This window comes from Paramisgurnus dabryanus, chromosome 5 (assembly GCF_030506205.2).
Source record: "Paramisgurnus dabryanus chromosome 5, PD_genome_1.1, whole genome shotgun sequence".
Taxonomy (NCBI): domain Eukaryota; kingdom Metazoa; phylum Chordata; class Actinopteri; order Cypriniformes; family Cobitidae; genus Paramisgurnus; species Paramisgurnus dabryanus.
In genome coordinates, this window is record NC_133341.1 from 32,246,828 (window position 1) to 32,269,070 (window position 22,243).

The 22,243-nt window shown below is 36.5% G+C and overlaps 1 protein-coding gene across 1 annotated transcript; it reads right to left on the minus strand.

Moving 5' to 3' along the window:
• Positions 1 to 8,469: 8,469 nt before the first annotated feature.
• Positions 8,470 to 17,395, minus strand: LOC135732222 (cytosolic phospholipase A2 gamma-like). Its single transcript, XM_065250114.1, has 15 exons — positions 17,322 to 17,395; positions 16,773 to 16,798; positions 15,054 to 15,165; positions 14,735 to 14,877; positions 14,411 to 14,612; positions 14,197 to 14,299; positions 13,980 to 14,120; positions 11,258 to 11,311; positions 11,112 to 11,159; positions 10,712 to 10,834; positions 10,491 to 10,616; positions 10,272 to 10,349; positions 10,031 to 10,185; positions 8,885 to 9,047; positions 8,470 to 8,806 (listed from the first exon to the last, which is right to left on the minus strand). The coding sequence occupies exons 2-15, from the start codon at positions 16,796 to 16,798 to the stop codon at positions 8,640 to 8,642; spliced, it is 1,641 nt and encodes a 546-aa protein (XP_065106186.1). The 5' UTR covers positions 17,322 to 17,395; the 3' UTR covers positions 8,470 to 8,639.
• Between the last annotated feature and the right edge of the window lie 4,848 nt (positions 17,396 to 22,243).

Genomic DNA, 22,243 nt, shown 5'->3' on the forward strand with positions numbered 1-22,243 from the left:
GGTGTCATTTGCCAGCTGGTCTGTGCAGCACCGCATGAAGTTAAGAGCAAGAGTGCCATGCGTATTGGGAGGACCGGCTCTGCGTTTATGGGTGAATTATCCCTTAATGTATACAATATATGAAAATAATTTAACAAATAACATCCCATCCACTGGATTTAGTGAGTTTCTAAATATTATAATTATAGTTGAAGGCATTACTTTAATCCAGTTGATGAACTCTCTCAGGGGCAGTTTCCCAAACAGTGCTTAAAGCCGGGATACACTACACGATTTTTACACTCCTGTAAGAGTACCCCATTTAAACTTGGGGATGAAAAGCATGTAGACTGTAGGATGATGACACCTATAGTCGGAGGCTTCCATGGCTGGGACACACGTTAGCATGAACTTAACCAGCATGCGCTAATGGTAAATAAATACTGCACTCTGCGTTGATCATGCTGAATTTCTAACACTGAGAAAACTATCGTAGGCTATCATTAGACACAAGACCAGGAAAACGTCTGTTTGTGAATCGACATAGGACCAGGACCACCGATTAAATCCACAATCACAGAAATTGGCACGATTGTTTCACGATGGTACAGCCAAAAATCGTGCAGTGTATCCCTGGCTTAAGTCTAGACCAAGACCAAAATGCTTTTTTGAACTGTCCTAATGGTAAACACTAAAATTCTTAAAATATCAGTAAAATATCAGTGCCATTGTTTTGTCTCAGGATGCACACCAGTAATAGTTTTTGTAAGTTACATACTGTACCTGGCTTAATCTAAACTCTGTCTGGGAAACCACCCCTTGGTTTGGGGAGTTCTGAATTACTTGATAAAACAAATGAAAACAAAAATATGTAAATGTAGTAAAAGTAATTATGGTACCTGAAAGGCTAAAAATAAATGTGCATTCCCTCTGTAAAAATCTCTCCATTCCGCCACACATAGCAGTTCTATGGAGAACAGAATGATAGCAACACCTGCAGTTATGGCACTGACCACATTCATTCCAAGTGAAGCTTTTACCTACAGAGAGAAATCCATTTAACAGACTTCAAAGAAAAGGAAGGACAAAAATAGATTTTAAATTTTGATTTGTTAGTTAAAATGGGTTTTATATCTTCTTGCGCAAAAAGAAATCAAGAGACTGAAAATGCTTATTAATAAACATGACATGGTTTAAGTGTAAACTTATTAAGGGGCGGTTTCCCAGATAAGGATTAGACTAGTCCTAGACTAAAATAAATGTAAGAGCTGTCCAAACTGAAAACAACTTGCACTGACATATCTTTAAATTAGTGCTGGGCAAAGATTAATCGCGATTAATCGCATACAAAATAAAAGTGATTTTTGGCATAATATATGAGTATGTGCTGTGTGTAATTATTATGTATAAATAAATACACACACATTCATGTATGTATTTAAGAAACATTTACATGTTTATATTTATTTATATTTTTCTATATTCTATATTAAAAATAAATGTAAAAAAATTATATAATTCTGAAATGAATATATGAATGTGTGTGTGGTTAAATATACACAATAATTAGACACAGTACACGCACATATATTATGCAAAAAATCACTTTTATTTTGTATGCGATTAATCGCGATTAATCTTTGCCCAGCACTACTTTAAATAAATCAGTGCCCTTTGTTTTGCCTCAAAAAGTAAGCAAGGCGTGTTTGTTAAAACTAGTTATATTTCCTAATTAAACTAAGGCCAAGTCCTGGGTTAAGATAATCTCTGTCCCGGAAACAGAGGTGGGCAGAGTACCCAAAATCTGTACTCAAGTAAAAGTACAAGTACTTATACAAAATGTACTCAAGTAAAAGTAAAAGTATCAATCTAATTATTTACTTGAGTAAGAGTTAAAAAGTATTAGATGAAAAAACTACTCAAGTAGTTAGTTACTCGTTACTTCCGATCTGATAGAGAAGTAGCGCAAAAGCACTGAATTTCAGACTACTTGGAGGGTTTTCACAAACCTCTCCTTAAAAGTCTCATTGTTCTGCTTATATACAAGTAAAGCAGCCTATCTCAGTCCTGCAATGGGACATTAACACACACAGATGTTTTTCTGACGGTTAACTCTGTATTTATTTTCATGTTCACAACACAAACTTGTCAGCATCTGCCTTTAAACATGCAAACAGTAAACAAAAAAGAAGGTGTGTGTGTCTGTTTGTTATCATGTTTTTATATGAATTGGTTATTTTCATTGCCATTAAAGTGCAATTACTGAACATAAACAGGAGCTTAATAAAAATTATCATTTTAGAATTTCATATGAAACTTATCTGTTTGTGCAAATCAACTCTAAATTTATTATAATATATAATACATGTTTCTTTAAAATCAAACTTTATTCTTTTATTTTTATTCATTCATTCTTAAGGAAGGATTTAAATAAAATACAATCCCGTTTTTATTTGAATGTATTTTCTACACATAGTGAGGTGATAATTCCATTTTTGTGAAGAACTTTTGTAAGAGATCAGATTCAGAGCCGGATCAAAACTTACACAAGGTGCGTTCCATTCGACAGGGTCCCTGCGGAGTGTTCACTGCTCCCTACTCCCTGAGCACGGTATATCAGTTGAAGTGGACTTCACGGACAATAACCGCTCATTTGGAACGGCCTGCAAACGTCATCAAAGAAAGTCAACGACGGGGTCGCACAGATTGATATAACATAAATATATATAGGACTACATTCATATTTTAATTTTTATTTACGATCACATTTCAAATATGTACACTATACAATAAAAAAAACATTGAGTACTACGTAATGAAAAACGTATGTTTATTATACACTTTAATTGACTATTGCTGCTATTACTTGACTATTAACAGAATTGAAGCCCTGCTGTAACTGTCATGCAAATATGAAAGTAAACTTTAAACTTTGGTTAACTATGTGTATATATGTGTTTTTAAACGCTTGTCATATAATTGCATAGCGGTCTGACCGTTCCGACGGGTGATCACGTGATGCGCGCAATGACAGTTGGGTGATTATCGCTCTCCACTTCCGGTGAAGTGATGTATCGATGTTCCCTGATTCCCTATGCCGTGCGCAGTGCCCTTCGAACTGAACATGTTCGCTCCCTTCGGATTGGAATCTCACTTAAGATGGCGGAATACCCTGTGAAGTCCACTTCGCAGTCCACTTACGGTCGAATGGAACGCACCTACAGTGTTTTTAGTGTTGAGTGAATGCTTATTCACTGAACGCGTCAGAGTTTAAGTTGGGTAAGATCGCCACCTAGTGGATAGCGGAAATATGAATTTGAGGTAGAAACTGTCAGGAATTAGGTAACACAGAACACGAACCCAGATGCGGACGTAAAAACAAAGGGATTTATTACAAAACACAGGGATGAACAGGAAAACAAAACCCACGAGGGGTTAAAACAAGACAAGGGCAACAAGACACTAAACTAATACTAAGCTTGACAAAGACTAACAATAAACTCTTAAACAGATTAAACAGATCACGACTATGAACATCAAAAAACTCACAGGAACCGACAGGGCATGAAACAGGGCATGAAACAAGACGAACGTGCACTGGACAACAAACACAAGGACTCTTAAATAGGGAGAAAGTAAATTACATACAGCTGGAAATAATTACAAGTAAGGGATCGGGGAAAAAGTGACGAGACCCGGGAAATGCGTGGTCGGAATAAACCAATACTACAACCACACATTTCCCACATAGAACATATGTACTGTCAGAACCCTGCCATGCTAAACTAGATCTAAATACCAACAGGATCCGGCAGGATTCTGACAGAAACTTCTCAGGGAGATACAATATTTATTGACATGTATCTGGATAGCACCATTAATTGTGCAATTGTATACAAATTAAAAATATGATTTAAGACTGTGGTGTTTATTTTCAGAAATCAGTACGCAGCAACAGTGGCGCAGTGGTACTTATGTAATGTAAAGTTTAGGAAAAAGCACTTGTGTAATTTTAAGCATTTTAAGTGCTTATACAGTACTGCAGTTATATGGTATCTGTTCAATTCACATTTAAAAATAAACTAATGTTGTATTGTTATTATGCCTATTATTTTAACTTATTGCTGGAAAAATATTACAATCAAGAAAAATATTTAAATTAATGTCTTAAAATTGAAATATGAAGAGTTTTGTTGCAAAACGAGATAACTCCGTTTTTTTAATTGTTCAGAAATCTCGTTTTTTGGTTGTGCATTCCAATTAATGTCAATTCAACTGCAGTTGGTTTGTTTTGATTTAAACCTTCATAACTTACAAAATACAGCTAAGTAGCACCATAAAACAAAGTAATAACATAATAATAAACATGTTTTTGACAAAAATGTTAAAAACTGAGTTATCTTGCTTTGCAACGAAACTCTTCATATAAATACAGATGGCATTTTAATGTAATTGATGCATAAAAATATTTTACCTGAAAAGTGATTTGTTGACATTGCCCTTTTGCTGTTACGGTGTCTTTGTGTGTGTGATTGTATGGACTGATACAAAGAAACATTGAGAAGGAGCTTGCCAATGTAATTTACAGGAAGTTTCTGTTGATGTGTTTCATCTTATTTAAAGCGACTTTACAGATGACAAGCAAGACTAATGAGTGTAAAAAAGTATTTTTTTTGGTAAATGGTAGATAATGTTATTAAGATGTCAATGCTTATGCATTTTGTACAGGCTACATACAAAATAATTTATTTAAAACTCTTTCTTGATTTATTATTTTTTTACATGTCTTATTTTAATTGCACTGATGCTCTTTGGTCAGCTGTATTGAGCTTTTTAAATGCTTAAAAAAAAGAGAACTTTTTTGCAATAAAAACTACAAGGACTATTTAATATACTACTCCATATAATGTGTTATGTGTTTGTTTGGTGAGCTTACAATGTGAAAACTGAACCAGAGTTTGTAATGTGGTAGTTAAACAGCAACAGCAGAATAACCATTTCAGATCACTCAGGTAAATGTCACTTTACCATGAAACCTATCTGTGATTCATCTGAGAATTGTTGCCAGGGGCGGAGTGGCAATCGGGAAAGTCGGGACTTTTCCCGGTGGGCCGGTAGTGTTTTAAGGCCGCGAAGGCGGGTCTGGTAATAGCCGTGCTTTCAGTCTTTAGTCGTGCACTCCGGCCACACTAAAACCTATTTATCATATATTTAATATGCTTCAGCGCTCAAAATGTATCTGGCCGCACCGCTCTCTCTATCAAGCCCGTCTCCCCTGGAGTTCTATCAGCCAATCAAAAAATAAAGAAAGAGGCTACACAATAGCCAATCAGAAAATAGGACTGTTGTATCTGGGTAAGATTTAACGCAACAACCAATAAAAAGCATAGCCTCGCACATCCATCGAGGAATGGAGCTCCGAGCATCACTTTGAGCAGCACATAGTAAGTCTGATCTCCTGTTTTAATGTTACAACAAATGCACATCTTTGACACAAACAATGACAACTTGACTGCTGTTAGAGAATGTTTCCCAGATAATCAGCATCAGTTTTCACGAGTGTATGTAACTTAGCCAACAGTTTACAGCCTGTTCACTGACAACACCTGCTCAGAACACGCAAGTTGCGTTATATTTTCGTTATCACACGATGACTGACATTTTGTCACATAAAACATCTCTCTCCAAACAGGCTTAATAATTTTATAAGCAATTGCTTTACAACCATAGTAAGCTTAATCTTACTTAAAACTAACTGTTGTTGACTTTAAGATCTTTTAAATAATAGTTATTACACTTGGTATTTCATGTTGTTGTACAGTCATTTTATTGTAATTTTAGATTTCAGCATTTGCTTATTTTTTTTGACCATGGAGGGCTGGTGGTCTATGAAATTTCCCGGTAGATTTTTGGGTCCCACTCCGCCCCTGATTGTTGCTATGCTTTTGTCAACGCTCTCTCATGAAAATTCGTACATATTTTACAAGTTGGCTAATTCGTATTAATTCATACCACTACCACATTTGTACATTTTTTGTACGATTTGCCTTGACTCCTGTGACATAAAATATGTATGAATTCTCGTGAGATCATGCTGGTTTTTGTGAGCAGCACTGTGAAAAGTTGGTGCACAAAATGAACTACAGTGGTTTTGTGTTGCCATTGCAGTTTCATTCTTACAACATTCTTGATCTGTTCAAAAAACACAGTCCAATCGTACAATTTGGTATAATTGCATAAATCTTTTAATGTGAAGAACAAAAAAATTACCCTGGACTTGATGAGCCTATATTTCCTGTGCACTTATGTATTGCTGTTCTCGTGTTGCCATATTGCTTCTATTGTTTACCTCACTTGTAAGTCACTTTGGACAAAAGCGTCTGCTAAATAACTAAAAGTAAATGTCTGCTGAATGACTAAATGTAAATGTATACACCAGGGCCCATATTCACAAAACATTTTAGCGCAAAGAGTTGCTCCTAGTGACAAAATTCTACGAAAATTCTTAGAAATGTGGGCGTTTCCACTTAGAATGGAGATAAAGATACTAGTAAAGAAAGAAGGAATTCAGAAAGCATCTTTACCCTTAAAAGAGGTCCTAAGGTCCAAAATATTAGGAGTATGAATGAAGACATACAAGTTTCTTTAGCAGCAGGGAAAGTGGACAAAAGGTGAAGAGGGAGAAAAAAAAGGTGTTGCACACAATGCATGACGGTTAGTTAATAAGACCCAACGCATTAGATCATGTTTGTGACCGACCTTATAACACCGTGTAAACACACACAAACATGCATAATTACCACATTTGATTTGCCATGTACTTTTTCGACACAGTCCTGATACCTTAGGCATACAAACCATTTTCCCTTCGCAGTGCTGTGAACAAAGCTTGTATATTGTGTATACTTGACTTTTTTCACATCACAAGCAAATGTGGCTTTACGTTTTGCAAACCCAGTGTAGGTTGATAGAGAGAGATGGCAAACAACTGCTGATCTGTGCATTGTAAGGTTTTCTTCACAAGAGAGAAGTGTCAGAATGAACCACATAGAAGTATTCGGCCCCAAAGAACAAGTCTGAATGAGTGGTTCAACCCCCCCCCATGTACCCAAATTTCCATGGCAGAGACTTTATACAGACTCCAATCACCAATTCTGAATGGCCTTTTCTAAAAAGATATTAGTCCAAGGCCACGTTTCACGAAATAATTTCTCCAGTTAGGGGTTGCTATAATAGCTGGTACAAATGCAGTTAATTGATACAAAACTTTTTTGACCCTAATCCACGCACATCCATCCAGTAAAACCTTTCATAGAAAACACCAGTGAACATTAAATAAAACTAACTGTTCAAAAACAACTAATGCTAATAAAATAAGCAGATTTAGGTTAGATTTAGTGTTGATGCTTTCAAGTTTTTAAAAAAAAATAAGCTTAATATGTGTTTGGGAAGATATTCTGTTTATGTTTTGTTGAAATATCGAGTGTTTTCGGAATTATATTTAGTTTTTTAGACGCTTTTTAGAATGTTAAATGCTAATTGGGATATTGTTTAGCAGCTAGGTAAATTCAGTTATGTATCTGGCATGCAATGTATAAAGTAACTGTGATGAAGAAGGCAGGGAATTGACGAGGAGAAGGGACAAATTGATTTAGATTTATTGAGCATTGTTTGTTGATTAGCTCAATACTTTGTGGATACTTACCAGTTGTGTTATATTGTAACTGTTGAGAAAAAAAGAGTGAGAAATTAAGACATTGTTTGCATACCTGTTGATGAACTATAAAATAAAAATGTAATTATTTTAATGTTTAAAAACGGTAAATTGTTACATTATTTACATCACCAGGGACAAAGCTTTATTTATGTTTTTTATAAAACACTGCCCAACCACATCTTGTCGACCTTGATATAAATCAATCACAATGATAGTCTTTGCCAAACTTTATTGTTAGTGTATTTAAAACTGAAGCAGTTGTTTAACATCCATATCTCATTTCAATAATGATTTGTTATATTTGCATGTATTTTCTTATGAATAATTTGATGTGATTTATACTGAACTACACTGTAAAAAAAATCCGTAAAAATTACAATGTTATTGCAGCTGGGTTGCCGGTAATTTACCGTAGATTTGCATTTATGTTATTAACTGGCAAGAGTTTGTTAAAAGTTAAATAAATTTTAAATATTAACAAGTCTTTATCTTCACAGAATAAAACTATACAATAATAGCCTCATGCAAAGCATTCTGGGAATCAGAAATCATCATCAACCTTTTTCTGTTTTTTTGCCCAGATTTTGTTTCCCAGAATGCTTTGCTTGATGCTGTTTTTTTAGTTTTACTCTGTAAAGACAAATACTTATAAATGTTTAATGTTCATTTAACTTTGAACAAAATATTGCCAGTAAAAAACATAAATTTAAATCTACGGTAAATTACCGGCAACCCAGCTGCAATTTCTACGGAATTTTTTTACAGTGTAGTTTTAATTTGTCAGAATGTGATTTTAATACACACATTTATTATTGTATGACATCTTATATGAGATACACAGATATATAGGTTTTAAGATTAGGATCTTTTAAGGCAAGGTATAAAGGCCTCTGTTTAGCACCAAAAGGGGTTCTGCTATTGTTACAAGCTGATTTGCTATTATTTATTTAGAAAAATATTTCTTTTTAATGCAAGCTCGAATCTCATCCAGCAGTTTCTCTTTGTTGTTTGTGATGTTTTTTCCAGCGACATCCAGAAGAGGATCAATCATATCATCACTGTAGGGAAATTGAATTGTGTGATATCTCTTTCTCCACTCCTTAATGTCATCTGCAGAAACAAAACCACACAGAAATCACAACCCAGTTTCATTCAGGACTTCAGAACAACTGAAAGATTTAAACTCACCTCCGCAGTTGACCGTGTTGAAGAGAGGGATGTGGATCACGGTCGGTACTTTATCATGGCCTTTAAACACATAAAAGTCCTTTGGGTATTCCACAGGCAGTATATCAACTTCAGGAAAAGGGATTTTTAGTTCCCTGCACATTTCAGCAGCTGTCTTTACTGTCTGTAATGGAAGAATAACACAAAAGTGATGCTAAGAGGAACAATTCATTCATTCATTTATCATTTACGCTCATTCCAGAACTTTCATGCAGATCTGTACTCCGGTTTTCTCCCACAGGCCAAAAACAGGCAAGTTGAATTGGAGATACCAAATTGCCCAAATAGTGTATGGGTTAACCAGATCTTACCATAGATGCTGAAATTGTGTGAAGAATTAATGGTAACACTTTATTTCGATAGTCCACTTTAGACATTTTAATTATAAGTAACTTTGCAACTACTTATCAAGTACCAATCTTTAGAGAATTAGTAGACTGCCTGCTTAATATCTACTAACACTTTATTGTGATGATATCTCAACAGACATTCAACTGACTATAAGTATCTTTGCAGGTGCATGTCAACTTATTCCACTAACCCAAACCCCTTCCCTAACCCCAACCCTTACAGTCTACTATTACACTAATGACAGTTAGTTGACGTATAGTTGCTAATTATTGACAGTTAGTTGACATGTAGTTGCAAAGTTATTTATAGTTAGTAGAATGTCTAAAGTGGACTATCAAAATAAAGTGTAACCGAATTAATAAATGAATAAAAACGCTGAGAGGGACAAGAGTCAACTATAACTGCAAATTATAAACTGTAAGCAATGTACTGAACACCATAACATATAAACTTAAATTAGCATAACTTATTTCACCATGACTTTATGTCGCAAGTTAAAGAAACTCCTGACTAGTCAAAAACCAAATAATACTTATATACTTAAGCATTTAAGAGATCAGTTTGTTAGAGTGCATTTCAATGGTTTTCTTTCTTATTTCTTATTTATCAATGTACAAAAAACCAACAGTAAGTCTTGTGCAAGTTTCTCCTCTGCATTTCAGGAAATAAAATCAAAATGAGCAAATTCTGACAGAATTGTTTTTTAGGTGAACTCTCATTATCGATGAGCTTTATGAATGTGTGTGTGGACAATACCAAGAAAGGATCTCCTTCACTGAAATCCAGGGAAATGATGAGGTCAACGTCTCTCTTCTCTCTCAGCACTGACATGTAGGGTGAGTTGAGCAACATACCGGCGTCTTCAAAGTCTCTCGTCTCACTGTCCTGAAGAACGGATGGCACTCCATCATCTATCAACAACAGTATAAATCTATGATCAATACATGGACGTCATTCATTCATTAATATTATTATTAACCATTGGTAATATTCTCACCTTTCATGTTGTAGAGAAAGTTGTACGTTCTGCCCCAGATCCACTGAGCCATGCACTTAATAATACTACAACAAACATCTGTGTAGGTAAACAAAATGAAAATGATTAAGGTTCATTAATGTTTTATACTGTAGATTGATCAAGAAGCTTCTTTGTGATTTATGTTGAGTATTAATCTGTCTAGAAGATCATTGTGAGTATAGAGACACTTCAACATACCAAACGGCCAGATACTGAACCAGTTCCTCAAATAATCACACACATCCAGACTGTACTGCATCATTTGTTGTTTAACATCGCCCGTTTCTATCTGAAACACCAGCTGACATGTGTCTTCAGTGAGTTCTGTGAATTGGTGTTAAAACATGAATCGACATTGATTCTTGAAAGAAACGACGTGACAACAAGCACAAATCATTTTGAATTTTAATGCACTCGACCTTTTAGCTTTGCTCTGATCTCATCATTGAGATGAGAAGGATCTTCGCCTTTCAACACTAAGAGATTCATTTCCACCACATCCATGAGCACTTGGTAAACAATCTCTATAGGTGGAGTTTTATCTTTGGAGGAAAACATACAATGAAGAAATATAAATAGACTACAGAATAAGGTACATACAATGTGATGATCATTTTGATAATTTGTGTATCTTTGTTGTCTGGTGGGTTTAAAATTATGTGAGACTGTGAAAGATTTAGAAGAGTATGATTTTGAATATGGCAGCATATATATATATATTATGTGTAATAACAGATTCTCTCCATAAAGTCATGACTCAAGATAGATGAAAAATATTTACATTTACATCAATAAATAAACGCTAAAAAAATGGTTTACCTTCGCACCTTTCCCCAAAAAACTCTTTAAATAAATGTTCAAATAATTCTGAAAGAAAGCAGAAGAAACCAGAATTAAGATGGTAATAAATCGACTTTGAATGTTTTCTTCAATACAGATTAAGTAAAGCCAGCAGATGCTGGTACCTCTTATTTTTTCCCATAGGTATTCTTCATCAGCGATACAACTGCCACACAGAGCTACAAAAAACAACACACCAAACAAATAATGGATCATATTTACTTTTACAATGGCAAAATACTTAACACAAATATATGCAATAGTGTAAAATATGTAATAAAAAAGTTCTCTGTCTTAAAACCTTACCAATAGTTGGCAGTACAGTAATGAGTACAGTTTTTCTGATTTGCTAAAACACTAAACCACATTCCCTTTCAAGGTAATTAGACGCTATATCATGAAATGACACTTTAGGGAAAAACACCACAGCGTTCGCAAATCTGAATAATCTGTAGCCGTTTCTCAATGTCAAGGAAGGATCCTCGGAAGCCGTTGAAGGACTGTTCCAAGGGTCCTCATAATTTCAGCCAAGGACTCACGCCCCATTCAGACAGCCCATGACCAGCAGTAGCAGAGCGATGCGATCTCATTAATTTTAATGGAAACCCGGCGACTTCTGGCGACACGAGCGAAAGTGACCGTTGGCGACCGTATGGGCGTGTCCAGCGACACGAGAAAGTTAAGAAAAGTGTAACTTTATGCAAATGTCGAGCGAATTTCGGGAGCGACTACCAATGAGAACAAAGCAGTGGAGTTCATGTCATCCTTCTCTCGTCAGTTACTGGCGTGGATGGTACTCATTTGTTTATGACAAGCAGATTTAGAAACGCCTCATTGAAAGAGACGGGCGACACACAGCGATAACGTCGCTGGCTGTCTGAACGAGGGGTGAGTCCTTTGTCCGAGAAATATCCCATATACAGGAAAGGATGCATATGTGTATCCTTCATGATCTTCGCGCACAGAAATCACCCACAATCCTATGCGCCCAGCGCCGAAAGCACACCTTTCATTGACGCAATGATGCAATGACGTGCACTTGCTAGCCTGTACCATTTAAATTTTCTCAGAATGCTTAAGAGGAGCCTCGCCTAGTCTCTGAAGGAAGTGACTTGTAAGGACTACAGTAGTCCCGCCAAGGAAGTATCCTTGACATTGAAAAACGGCCTTTAAAACTAACCTGGCGTATAGGAGGCGAGTGATGACGTCAAGATTGTGACGTAAACGGAATGAATGAAGGGGAGGTGCAAACAGCGCATTATAGCATAACAACAGTCAATCAGAGAGTGCTCGTTATAAAATTGTGTGTCAAAACTGTGTCTTAGTCAGAACTAGTTTAAGAAATAGTTCAACTGGCTAATGAGCAGTTTAGGAACCGCTTTGTTTTTCCTCAGAAGGCTGCAGGTTTCCTAATGCCGACAACAGCAATATCATAATGTGGCATGCATATCGAGCCCCCCCTCACAGAGCTTGGAGGCTGACCTCAAATCAGTTATCATTGCGATTTGTAAGGCATCATCTAAGATCCTGACGGTCTGTCAAGGCTTCACAGGTCTTCGCAAAACAGACAACTTCTGTTCTTACAAAGAGCCGTTAGGGAAATTTTACATGAACCCTGCCAGTTATAACGCTTCAATGCATGTTAATTTCTTAATCGATTTAAAGATTATTCAGATTATTCATTTCATATTGTCATTTCATGATGCAGCGTCTCGTTCACTATCTCAAGGGAACCGAGGTCACAGTCATAACCCAGCCAGCAGCTCTACAAATGTCTGTCCCACAAGGAACCACAAGCTAATGCCCAAGAGCATGCCACACTTCTTGTAGGATGCTCTGCTACTAACACATTTACTAGATTCTATAGTGTTTGTGTCGAGCGGGTATCCTCTCGGGTTCTCATGAGAACACCCAGGGTCGGCTCATGTGTTGCCTTGCAGCATTATGGAAAGCTGAAAGGGTTAACACAATATAACAAACTTGACGGACAATGTTTCAGAGCATCGGCTGTCAGGCTCACACTAGCTGCATCCCTGAGAACCTGTGTTAGGATAGGCATCCACTTTGCGTCCCCATGAGGGTTCCTATGTAAGTATTTTCTGTGGAGCTAATCTACCACATTTCCCTAAGCAGAGCCTGCTCTGCGTCTCTCTCTAGCATGTGGTTATTTAGACAGTTCTCACGTCCAGACCTATTGAGTACTTCAGACACCACCAAGTAGTAAACCTCTTAAGGTGTGGCTTCTGCAAGCATTCCCAGTTCCGCCCAGGCAGGATTCGCTTCCCAGTTTGCCTAGTTCACTATCGTAGATTGACCGTGCGAGTGGGACTAAAGGCACCACAGACGTACCCACAGTGGGGTAGCTGAGCGGAGCGGAGTTGTTCACCGTGGTGTGCTCTATGGCTACACAAGGGGGGGGGGCAATGTGTGGTGAGTCCTTTAACTTTTAAGGTTTTCGCTGAGGAAAAAAACCCAAGATCAGCTTGTTCCTGCTTTTTAGGGAAAGCTCTTTTGTGCTGAGATGTCTTCAATGAAGCACCGCACACCCAAAGAAAACTGAGACAACTGCTGCTACGCCTTGACTCCAGAGAAGTCTCAGCTCGCTCTCCTTTAACACACACTTCTCACGAGCAGATAGTCTGCCAGATTTCAAAGCAAAAAAGTTGATTATGCAGCGCACCTGCTGTATATTTTATATTTTATACATGACGTTGAAGTGACTCACTGAAAGGAAAGAGCAGGACAGACCATGCAATTGGCGAAATTTTGCAGTTTAATTGCTGAAATGTATGCAAATGTTTATTATTCCTTGTCTTATTTATCATTTCTTATAACCGAGTTTGTTACCTTGCAGGTAAAGCATGTCCTTTTCAGGCTGGATCTTAGAGTCACAGCCATCCTGAAACTGACAGCCAAATTTAGAGACGTCCACAAACGCTCCAGTAAGAGAATAACCTGCTTCATGTGGGCTGATCTCAAACCAGGGATCTGCAGACAGACAACTCATTCATTTAAAGCTGACACACAAATACACTGATCTTCTTTCATCTTTCAACACATCTACCTCCATCATGGTGCTGTTTGAATCCCTTGTCAGTAACTGTATAGATGGGAAGCGGATCTTTGTCATGTCCAACCTGCTGCTCTGAAACTTTGTGTTCATTTATCTGAAGAAGAAAAAGATAAACCTATTATAGTTTTTGGAGGACAAATGTCAGATACAATAAAAATATGCTTGTTTATTTTATTAGTGGCCATATCTGGCATAAAGATCATACAAGGTTCAAAGATGAAGTGACGATCATCACTGCCCAAAGATCTGTTAAACTGAAGATATCTTTCTCATAATAATATTTCTTCAGTTTGGAAATCGCATCACCCCAGGTTACAGCAGGACCTTTGAGTCTCTGAATGATCTTCTGTTTCACTGAATCCAGGTTAGTGGACCAATTTGACTCCTCATATAAAGACGTCATGCACCTTCATAGGATAGAGATACTGATTATAGATTATCTCAGTCATCTGTGTGTGTGTGTGTGTGTGTGTGTGTGTGTGTGTGTGTGTGTGTGTGTGTGTGTGTGTGTGTGTGTGTGTGTGTGTACCAGGTTGATCCAGAGATTCCACTCAGATAAAGGATGCAGTCCAGTAGACCTATTTTGTCGAGTTCAACCAGAGATCCCAGTAAACCCAGCATGGCTCGTTCTCCTCCTCCAGAACCCAGTAGTGCAATTTTTGGCAAACCATCCTAAAACCCATGTACCATATTTATACACTTAAGTCCAAAAGCATTAATGACAACATTTTTCACAAGAACGCAAACACTCTAAATGTTTGTCTTTCATTTGTTAGTCGTTTTAAGAATATGTAGTCAGTCTGATACATAAAGTATAAGACTAGATGTGACTGAATGTTTTGTTTTACCAGAGGGCAGTCTATCCCGAACTTCTTCAGACATTGTTGAACAGTTTGTTTTCTTTTTCTTACAAAGTCTTCCTCATGTTTATTCAGAGTATGTCCAATTCTCACCTCACTGCTGCAGGAGCGACACACAGATACACAAAATCTTTGAACGTAGGGGAGAGTAGGGGCGAAAGTACAATAAAAAAAAACTTAATTTTAAAAGCTAATGTTTTAGATAGAGACATATTTTTGCTGTGTTGCAAGTGTTGTCAGGTGAAATTTTGAACAAATGTAAAATGACTTTAGTATAATTTCACTTTGAACATAAGTAGTGTATTGTAACTTTTGACCCCACCTGCAGGGACGAAAATAAAGGGGGTCACACTGGCCGCGTAGTGCTGCGCTGTTCTAAAAAACTCGAACACATTGTTTTCTCTGAGTATTAGCGTACAGGCCTGGCGCCATCTGTCCGCTGTGACTCAGGACACTGCTCAAATCCCTGTGGTGCAACTCACATAGTTTAACATTAAATAACAACATATTTGTCCCATTAGCGATTAACATTGGCTGCTAACGTATATTTTGCATTTTAAAGTAGACGCTATCTCACTAAGCTTGCGCTATTTAATGTGCACTTCCGTTGTACGATACCTCCGAGCTGTCCTAGACTTGACGCAGCGCGACACCGCTCTTCTCGTTCAGTGTGCAACCCCCTTAACATACAGGTGGGTCAAAAGTGACACAACAGAACAAGACAGATTTTTGTGTTACACTTGTTTTTAGTAAATATACATGATTGTGACCTTGTTTATAACATATTTTGTTGTGTATCTTTGCAAAAAATTATGAAATTACAATATAATTTTAAATTTCAGTTTTATCAAATGTTTCAAAAGCAACCTGACAGTACAAACTTGAATTGTTGAAAAACAATTTAAACACTATAAAATTTTATTAAATCAAATTAGCATAATAAATATTTTCAACATAACAGGAACTCCTGACATTTAAAGGCGGGGTGCATGATCTCTGAAAGCCAATGTTGACATTTGAAATCACCTAAACAAATACGCCCCAACCCCAATAGATTCTGGACCTTCATAGACATGCCCTACACATACGCAAACCAGGCAACGATGTTAGTTAGTAGACACGCCCCCTACTGCTGATTGGCTACAAGTGTGTTTTGGTACTCGGCCCGACTCCCTTTTCCAAAGTGTTTTTAAAAAATCATGCACCCTGGATTTAAACCTGATTTACTTTTATTTTGAAAAACTCTTAGAAGTCAAACTTCATGATGTGTTAAATAACCTGTAGATTGATCAGTACTGTTACACATATAACGAGAAACACAACGCTTTATAAGAAAAAAAGACCGCTTTAGTAATTTATTTATCATGGTTGAAAACAGCTTTTCGCACCTAGACGTGCAAAACGGTGATAAAAATATGCAATATTTTTCATCTCTGTCAAGGGTTGCTAAAGATGCCGTCATAGTTTGGAATGTAAATGTTATCGGGGCTCGGAGAAAATCATTTTGTGACTTTCGTTCTGAGTTACTTTTGCCCCAGTTCACCCGTATGCTAAAAATCTAACTATTATATCACTATTGGTATTTGACACATCAATACAATTCATTTAATTAAAACAATTACTTTCATAATTCTTTTTTTAGTGTAAAATATTTTTGCAACACATTTAATTAGATGATGTGCTTGTATTATATTGAGCTGAATCTACCTTATCTGGAGTTTGGAGGCACTCATCTAGAAAACAAGAAACATTAGTTTTGAGAACAGTTAAAAATAAACTTTTATAATAACTTTCCAATAAATTTCATAAATAATAGCGGACATATTCATAATTGATCACTGATAAGCAAAAATAAGACTGGGGAGATGGAGAAGGTTAAAAAGACAACTAATGAGGAACTATTGAGGATTGCTTAACAGTAATATTTGTTAAAAATATCTGTCTATGTTGTAGCTAAATATAAGTAATTATTGCAGAGATACTTAAAATATTTTCATATTTACGTTAAACATAAAACTTAATCAAAAGTTGCAGATGCATATGGCTCAAATTTATTTTAATAAATATTTTTAATTATTTGTCTTCTTGTTTTTGTATTAATATGTCCTGTTTTGAATACATTGCAAATATATTTAAAAAATCTCTGTATGTCCCAACATTAAAGCGCTGATAGCTCCTTACAGCAAATGCTCAGTCTTCTAAGGGGCAGATCGCGTTTATCTCATTGACAAAGATTATATTTAGAGCTGTACTCACATTTATACTGTCGTGGTTTTGATGTTAGATGAAGGAGGCAGTCAAGATAAAACACTGTCTCGGCTTTGGTGATCACCAAATGTCTGTTTAAGACTGAAGCCTAAGTTTTCTTTGCAGGCTCCTTTTCTAGTTTCTTAAAACCCACTCCCATCTCCTGACTCACGTTTACATGCACACCAAAAATGCGATTTTTCCAATAATGCCAGTAAGGTCTTAATCGCAGTAAGATGTTTACATGACTGGAGCTCACCTCTTCACTCCGGTTTACATGCAGTTTTTATTTTCGGATTATTCACACAAAGTTCAATGCAGCTCACAAATGATTAACTCACATATATGGTCCACTGTTTTAATTTACTTACGTTAAATGACAAACACGTTGTTATAGATGTATTTCATTATCCGGTGCCGTGATGAAGATATAAATATGACAGTGCCTGTAAAGGGCGTTCACATGATATAAAAATATAGTTTTAAAAATCGTTTTATATTAAAGATAATAGCAGAGCTCACACAACAACTATAACGATAGCGATTTTGGCACATGATGAACGATTGACAGCCAATCAAATCTATTTGAACTTGAAGTGCACGCGCACTTAAAATGCAGCAGAAAGCTCATTCATTGCTGAGGTTTATAACATAAGATTACCTCAGGTATCCAGCGCTGATGCTGTGAAATTTTTCTACCACACTGACTACGCCAAAAGGTATTATATTATTACACAAACTACTACATTCATTCAGTTGAGGACATCTGCTGGTTTCCCGCTGTGTAAATGCAACAAGAACAGCATATGTACATATTCAGTGACATAAACAATTGCAAAAAAAGTTTTTATTACAAGAAATATCCAATATTAGGTAATGCCGCGCTCGTTTTATCGAATTAGCATGAAGTTATCATTATGATGTGGTCACTAATATATTTATCGTTATAATTATCGTTATAATGTCATTTAAAGGTTTTATACACTGCTGTCGTGTTATTTGAGCTGTTTCTGAATGAAGGCAGACTGCTGACAGCGAGTCGTGTTGGCAGAGTTCATGTAAAACTGCATGTAAACCGGAGTGAAGAGGTTAGCTCCAGTCATGTAAACATCTTACTGCGATTAAGACCTTACTCGCATTATTGGAAATAATCGCATTTTTGGTGTTCCTGTAAACACGAATTTGTGCTTAAGGTGCGTGACTAAAACACACGTGCATTTAATTAGTGCGGTATAAACAGAGCCGGCCCTGGGCATAGGCGGAATAGGCAAATGCTAAGGGCGCCGCCGACCCCTTGGGGCGTCCGTGCGCCCAAATTATTATTTTTTTAATATATGTATATAAACATTTAACAATAAATATTTATATATTTTATAATATAAATATTTTGCACAAGAAAACAGCAGTTATCAATGAATTATTAGTAGCATAGTATCTCGGAAGATCGTGCTTGTTAAATAGCTCTGTGGCTATACTGCACTGAAGCGGCAGTTTAAAATATAAACCCAGAATTAAATTCAGCGAACGTCAAGAACAAGAAAATGGAAAAAAACAATCAGACAGAGACGCGGAATTTACATAATGTTACACAGACCATGTTTAAATTGCAATGTTTCTGCACAGAAATACCAACTTATTCACTTTGTTTGGTATTAATAAGCTGCTCATTGGAGTGCTGGCCGCGGTGCTGAAGACGCGCTCGGATGGAGTACTGGTGGCAGCACAGATATTTACGTGCAACCTATTGGAAACTATTATTCGTTATTATATAATTAGTATTCGTTGTTTTACTTTATTACTTCCACTTAAGAAGAGTTCTGCACTTTTTTTTCAATATTTCTCTTTATATAAATACTATTTTGTACTTAAATATATAATTTCATTATTTTACTAACCCAACTAACTCATCTGCGCTTTCCGATAGGTTGCACGTAAGGAGAAAAGTATAGCTTTCTTCCCCTTGAGAAGAGTTCTGCACTTTTAAACTTAAAAAAAATATATCTCTTTACAAAAAAAAAAAAAAACGTTTTTCTTCTATTTAAAAGCTTTAATTTCGTTATTTTACTAACCCAGCTAATGACTCCTCCATTTCCGATAGATTGCACGTACTGTAGATATCTGTGTATATGTGCCATCACGCGTCTTCAGCACCGCGGGGAGCAGCCAGCACTCCAATGTGCAGCTTATTAATACCAGACAAAGTTGGTATTTCTGTCCAGAAACATTGAAATTTATACATGGTCCGTGTAACGTATAAATCCCGCGTCTTGGCCTTATTGTTTTTTTTCTTGTTCTTGACGTTCGCTGAATTCTGGGTTTATATTTTAAACTGCCGCTTCAGTGCAGTATAGCCACAAAGCTATTTAACAATGAGCACAATCTCCCGAGACACTACAACATGCTACTAATAATTCATTAATAAGAGCTGTTTTCTTGTACACAATTAAATATTTTAAGTTAAATGTACAGTGTTAAAACATTTAAAAAAGACAAGATTTTAACAATGTCAAGATCAAATGCCTGAGTAACAGGGTATTGTGTGTATGTGTTCGTGTGTTTGTGTGTGTTTCCAAAACATTTTCAAAATAAAGAAAAACAAGACAAAGCTGTGCTGTTTGTTTCTGTGTAAGTTTATGAATAAAATGATTGGAACACAATTGTGATTCTGTGATTCTAAAGGGCACCAGGTGAAATCTTGCCTAGGGCAGCAAATTGGCCAGGGCCGGCCCTGGGTATAAATGCGATTAAAGCGTTTACATGGACGCATACTGCGATTATAAACGGCGTACGCCACCTCTTTTAATGCGACTTTACTTATTGCGATTATGAGCTTAATCGCATTATTTTTATCGAATTATTGCGTTTACATGAGGTAAAGTATAATCGCAGTATTGACAAAATCCCATTATAATCGCATTATTAGGGTGCATGTAAACGCGGTGAATAGAACATCAGCTGTAGTTGACAGGGAACTGTTTATTTGCCAATATTGCCAGTTTGTCCTGAAATTCTCTATTAGTCATTCTATGTCATGTTTCCCAGAAGAGAGATGGTGTCACATTCTCCTACCCTAACTCAAAGAGAGTTGGCTGAAAACCCAATTTCAGCAGTTTTATCAGAAACAACTCATATGGTCATTCTTGTAGACATTTTTGTAGTGAGTATACTGTGATTTTCCCTCTCACCCTTATGCTCACTCGTCCCAGCAAGACACCCCATACACACCACCACACTCACAAATACATACAGCATGCATCTACATGTAACTGTTTATTGAGAGCATTCTGAAAGACTGCTTATGTGTTATCATCATGTCAGTATATTATAAGCAAAAAACCTTTAACAAAAAAATGGTATTTACAGCTGGGGAGACTGGACTGATTTTTAGACTGGTTTAGGTTTAATCATCATCTAACTCAGGCCCAAAATGTACTCAGAAGAATTTAATAAATTGTTTACAATCAGGGCTAACACATGCATGAAAAGGAGAAAAATTATCCACTCTTTTTTAATAGCTATTATCTGACAATATTGATAGCTAACAATGGTGTAAATGTTTGAATTAATACGCATCTTTTTTGCATATAATACAAGCAGTGTCTAAGAATCAAAATAGGCTTTTATTTAAATATTATTACAAGATTATCATGTAGCATATATTAGAAACCAAAACCAAAGTGGAGAAGATGATCTTTAATTCTGAACTGAAAATTAATGCAGACGGAATTACCTCACAGATCCTATACATTAAAATCTTCTTATAAAAATATATATAAAATACTTATTTTTACTGTTTTATGATTTTGGGCATTACTGTTTTTTTTTTAGAGTTTTAAGTGTTTTAAACTGCATACATTAACTAGGCTACATTTGTCTGTCTTGACTTTAAGTTTAGACAGGCCACGGCCTGTTGGCTACGTGGCATATAGCAGCAGTCCTGTGAGTCATAGTGTCCACCCTTCACCAGCTCCAAGTCCCAACAACCGACAATCCTTGCTTGTTTGCACTTTTATTTTATCATAGCACTGCATGAAAAGAGCTGTATCCGGACAAATACAAGATGGGAAATCCTTGCTAACTTTAGGTTTGCCAGATTTTTGAGTCAAAGAACTTGGAAAGGTAATATACAGAAGTAAACTTGTAGCCTGACGTTGTCATACTCAATTCTAGTCAGAATTTTAGTCTGATACCGCTCCATTGGGCTATGATTATGGGGCGTGTCTCAACCAAAAAATGTCTCTGCACTCAATTGGATAGACCTACGACCAATCAGAGCAACGGAGTGTGTGACGTATGTTGAAATGTCATCTTTTGCAGCCTGATCGAACTGCTAGTTATTTCGCTACAATGACACTAACATTGTGATTATACTAGCGAACGTACATCAACACCTGTTTATAACATTTCATTTATTTCACAAATTAAGTTTTTACTAAGTCATACAGTCAGACTATCTCTTACCATTTGTACGTTAGGTGAACTTCATCCATGACGATAGCTACCCATTACGTTGGCTTCAAAAAATATCGGAGCCTAGCATGTCCCTCCACTTCTTACTCGGCAGCCACAATTCCGGGCTTCCGAAAAGAAGCTGGCAACGACCGCTAATTATATCCATCTCGTCATGCACGCCGAGTTGCATCGCCATGATACCCATTTCAGTTGCTTCTTTAACTTGGTCCTCCATAAGTGCGACCAAAGGAGAAACAACAATGACAATAGGGTTTTCATGTCTCGTCTTCATAGCGACCATCGGAGCTAGCTGATAAATGAAATGCTTGCAGAATCCCGTAGGAAGGACGGCAAAAACATCTTTCCGATCAAAAAATGCCTTGATCACGTTTCTCTGTTCCTCTTTTAAAATCAATGCTCTGTCGATATCTTTTAGAACAGACTCAATGTCAGAATCCACACATCTGAATTCTACAGCG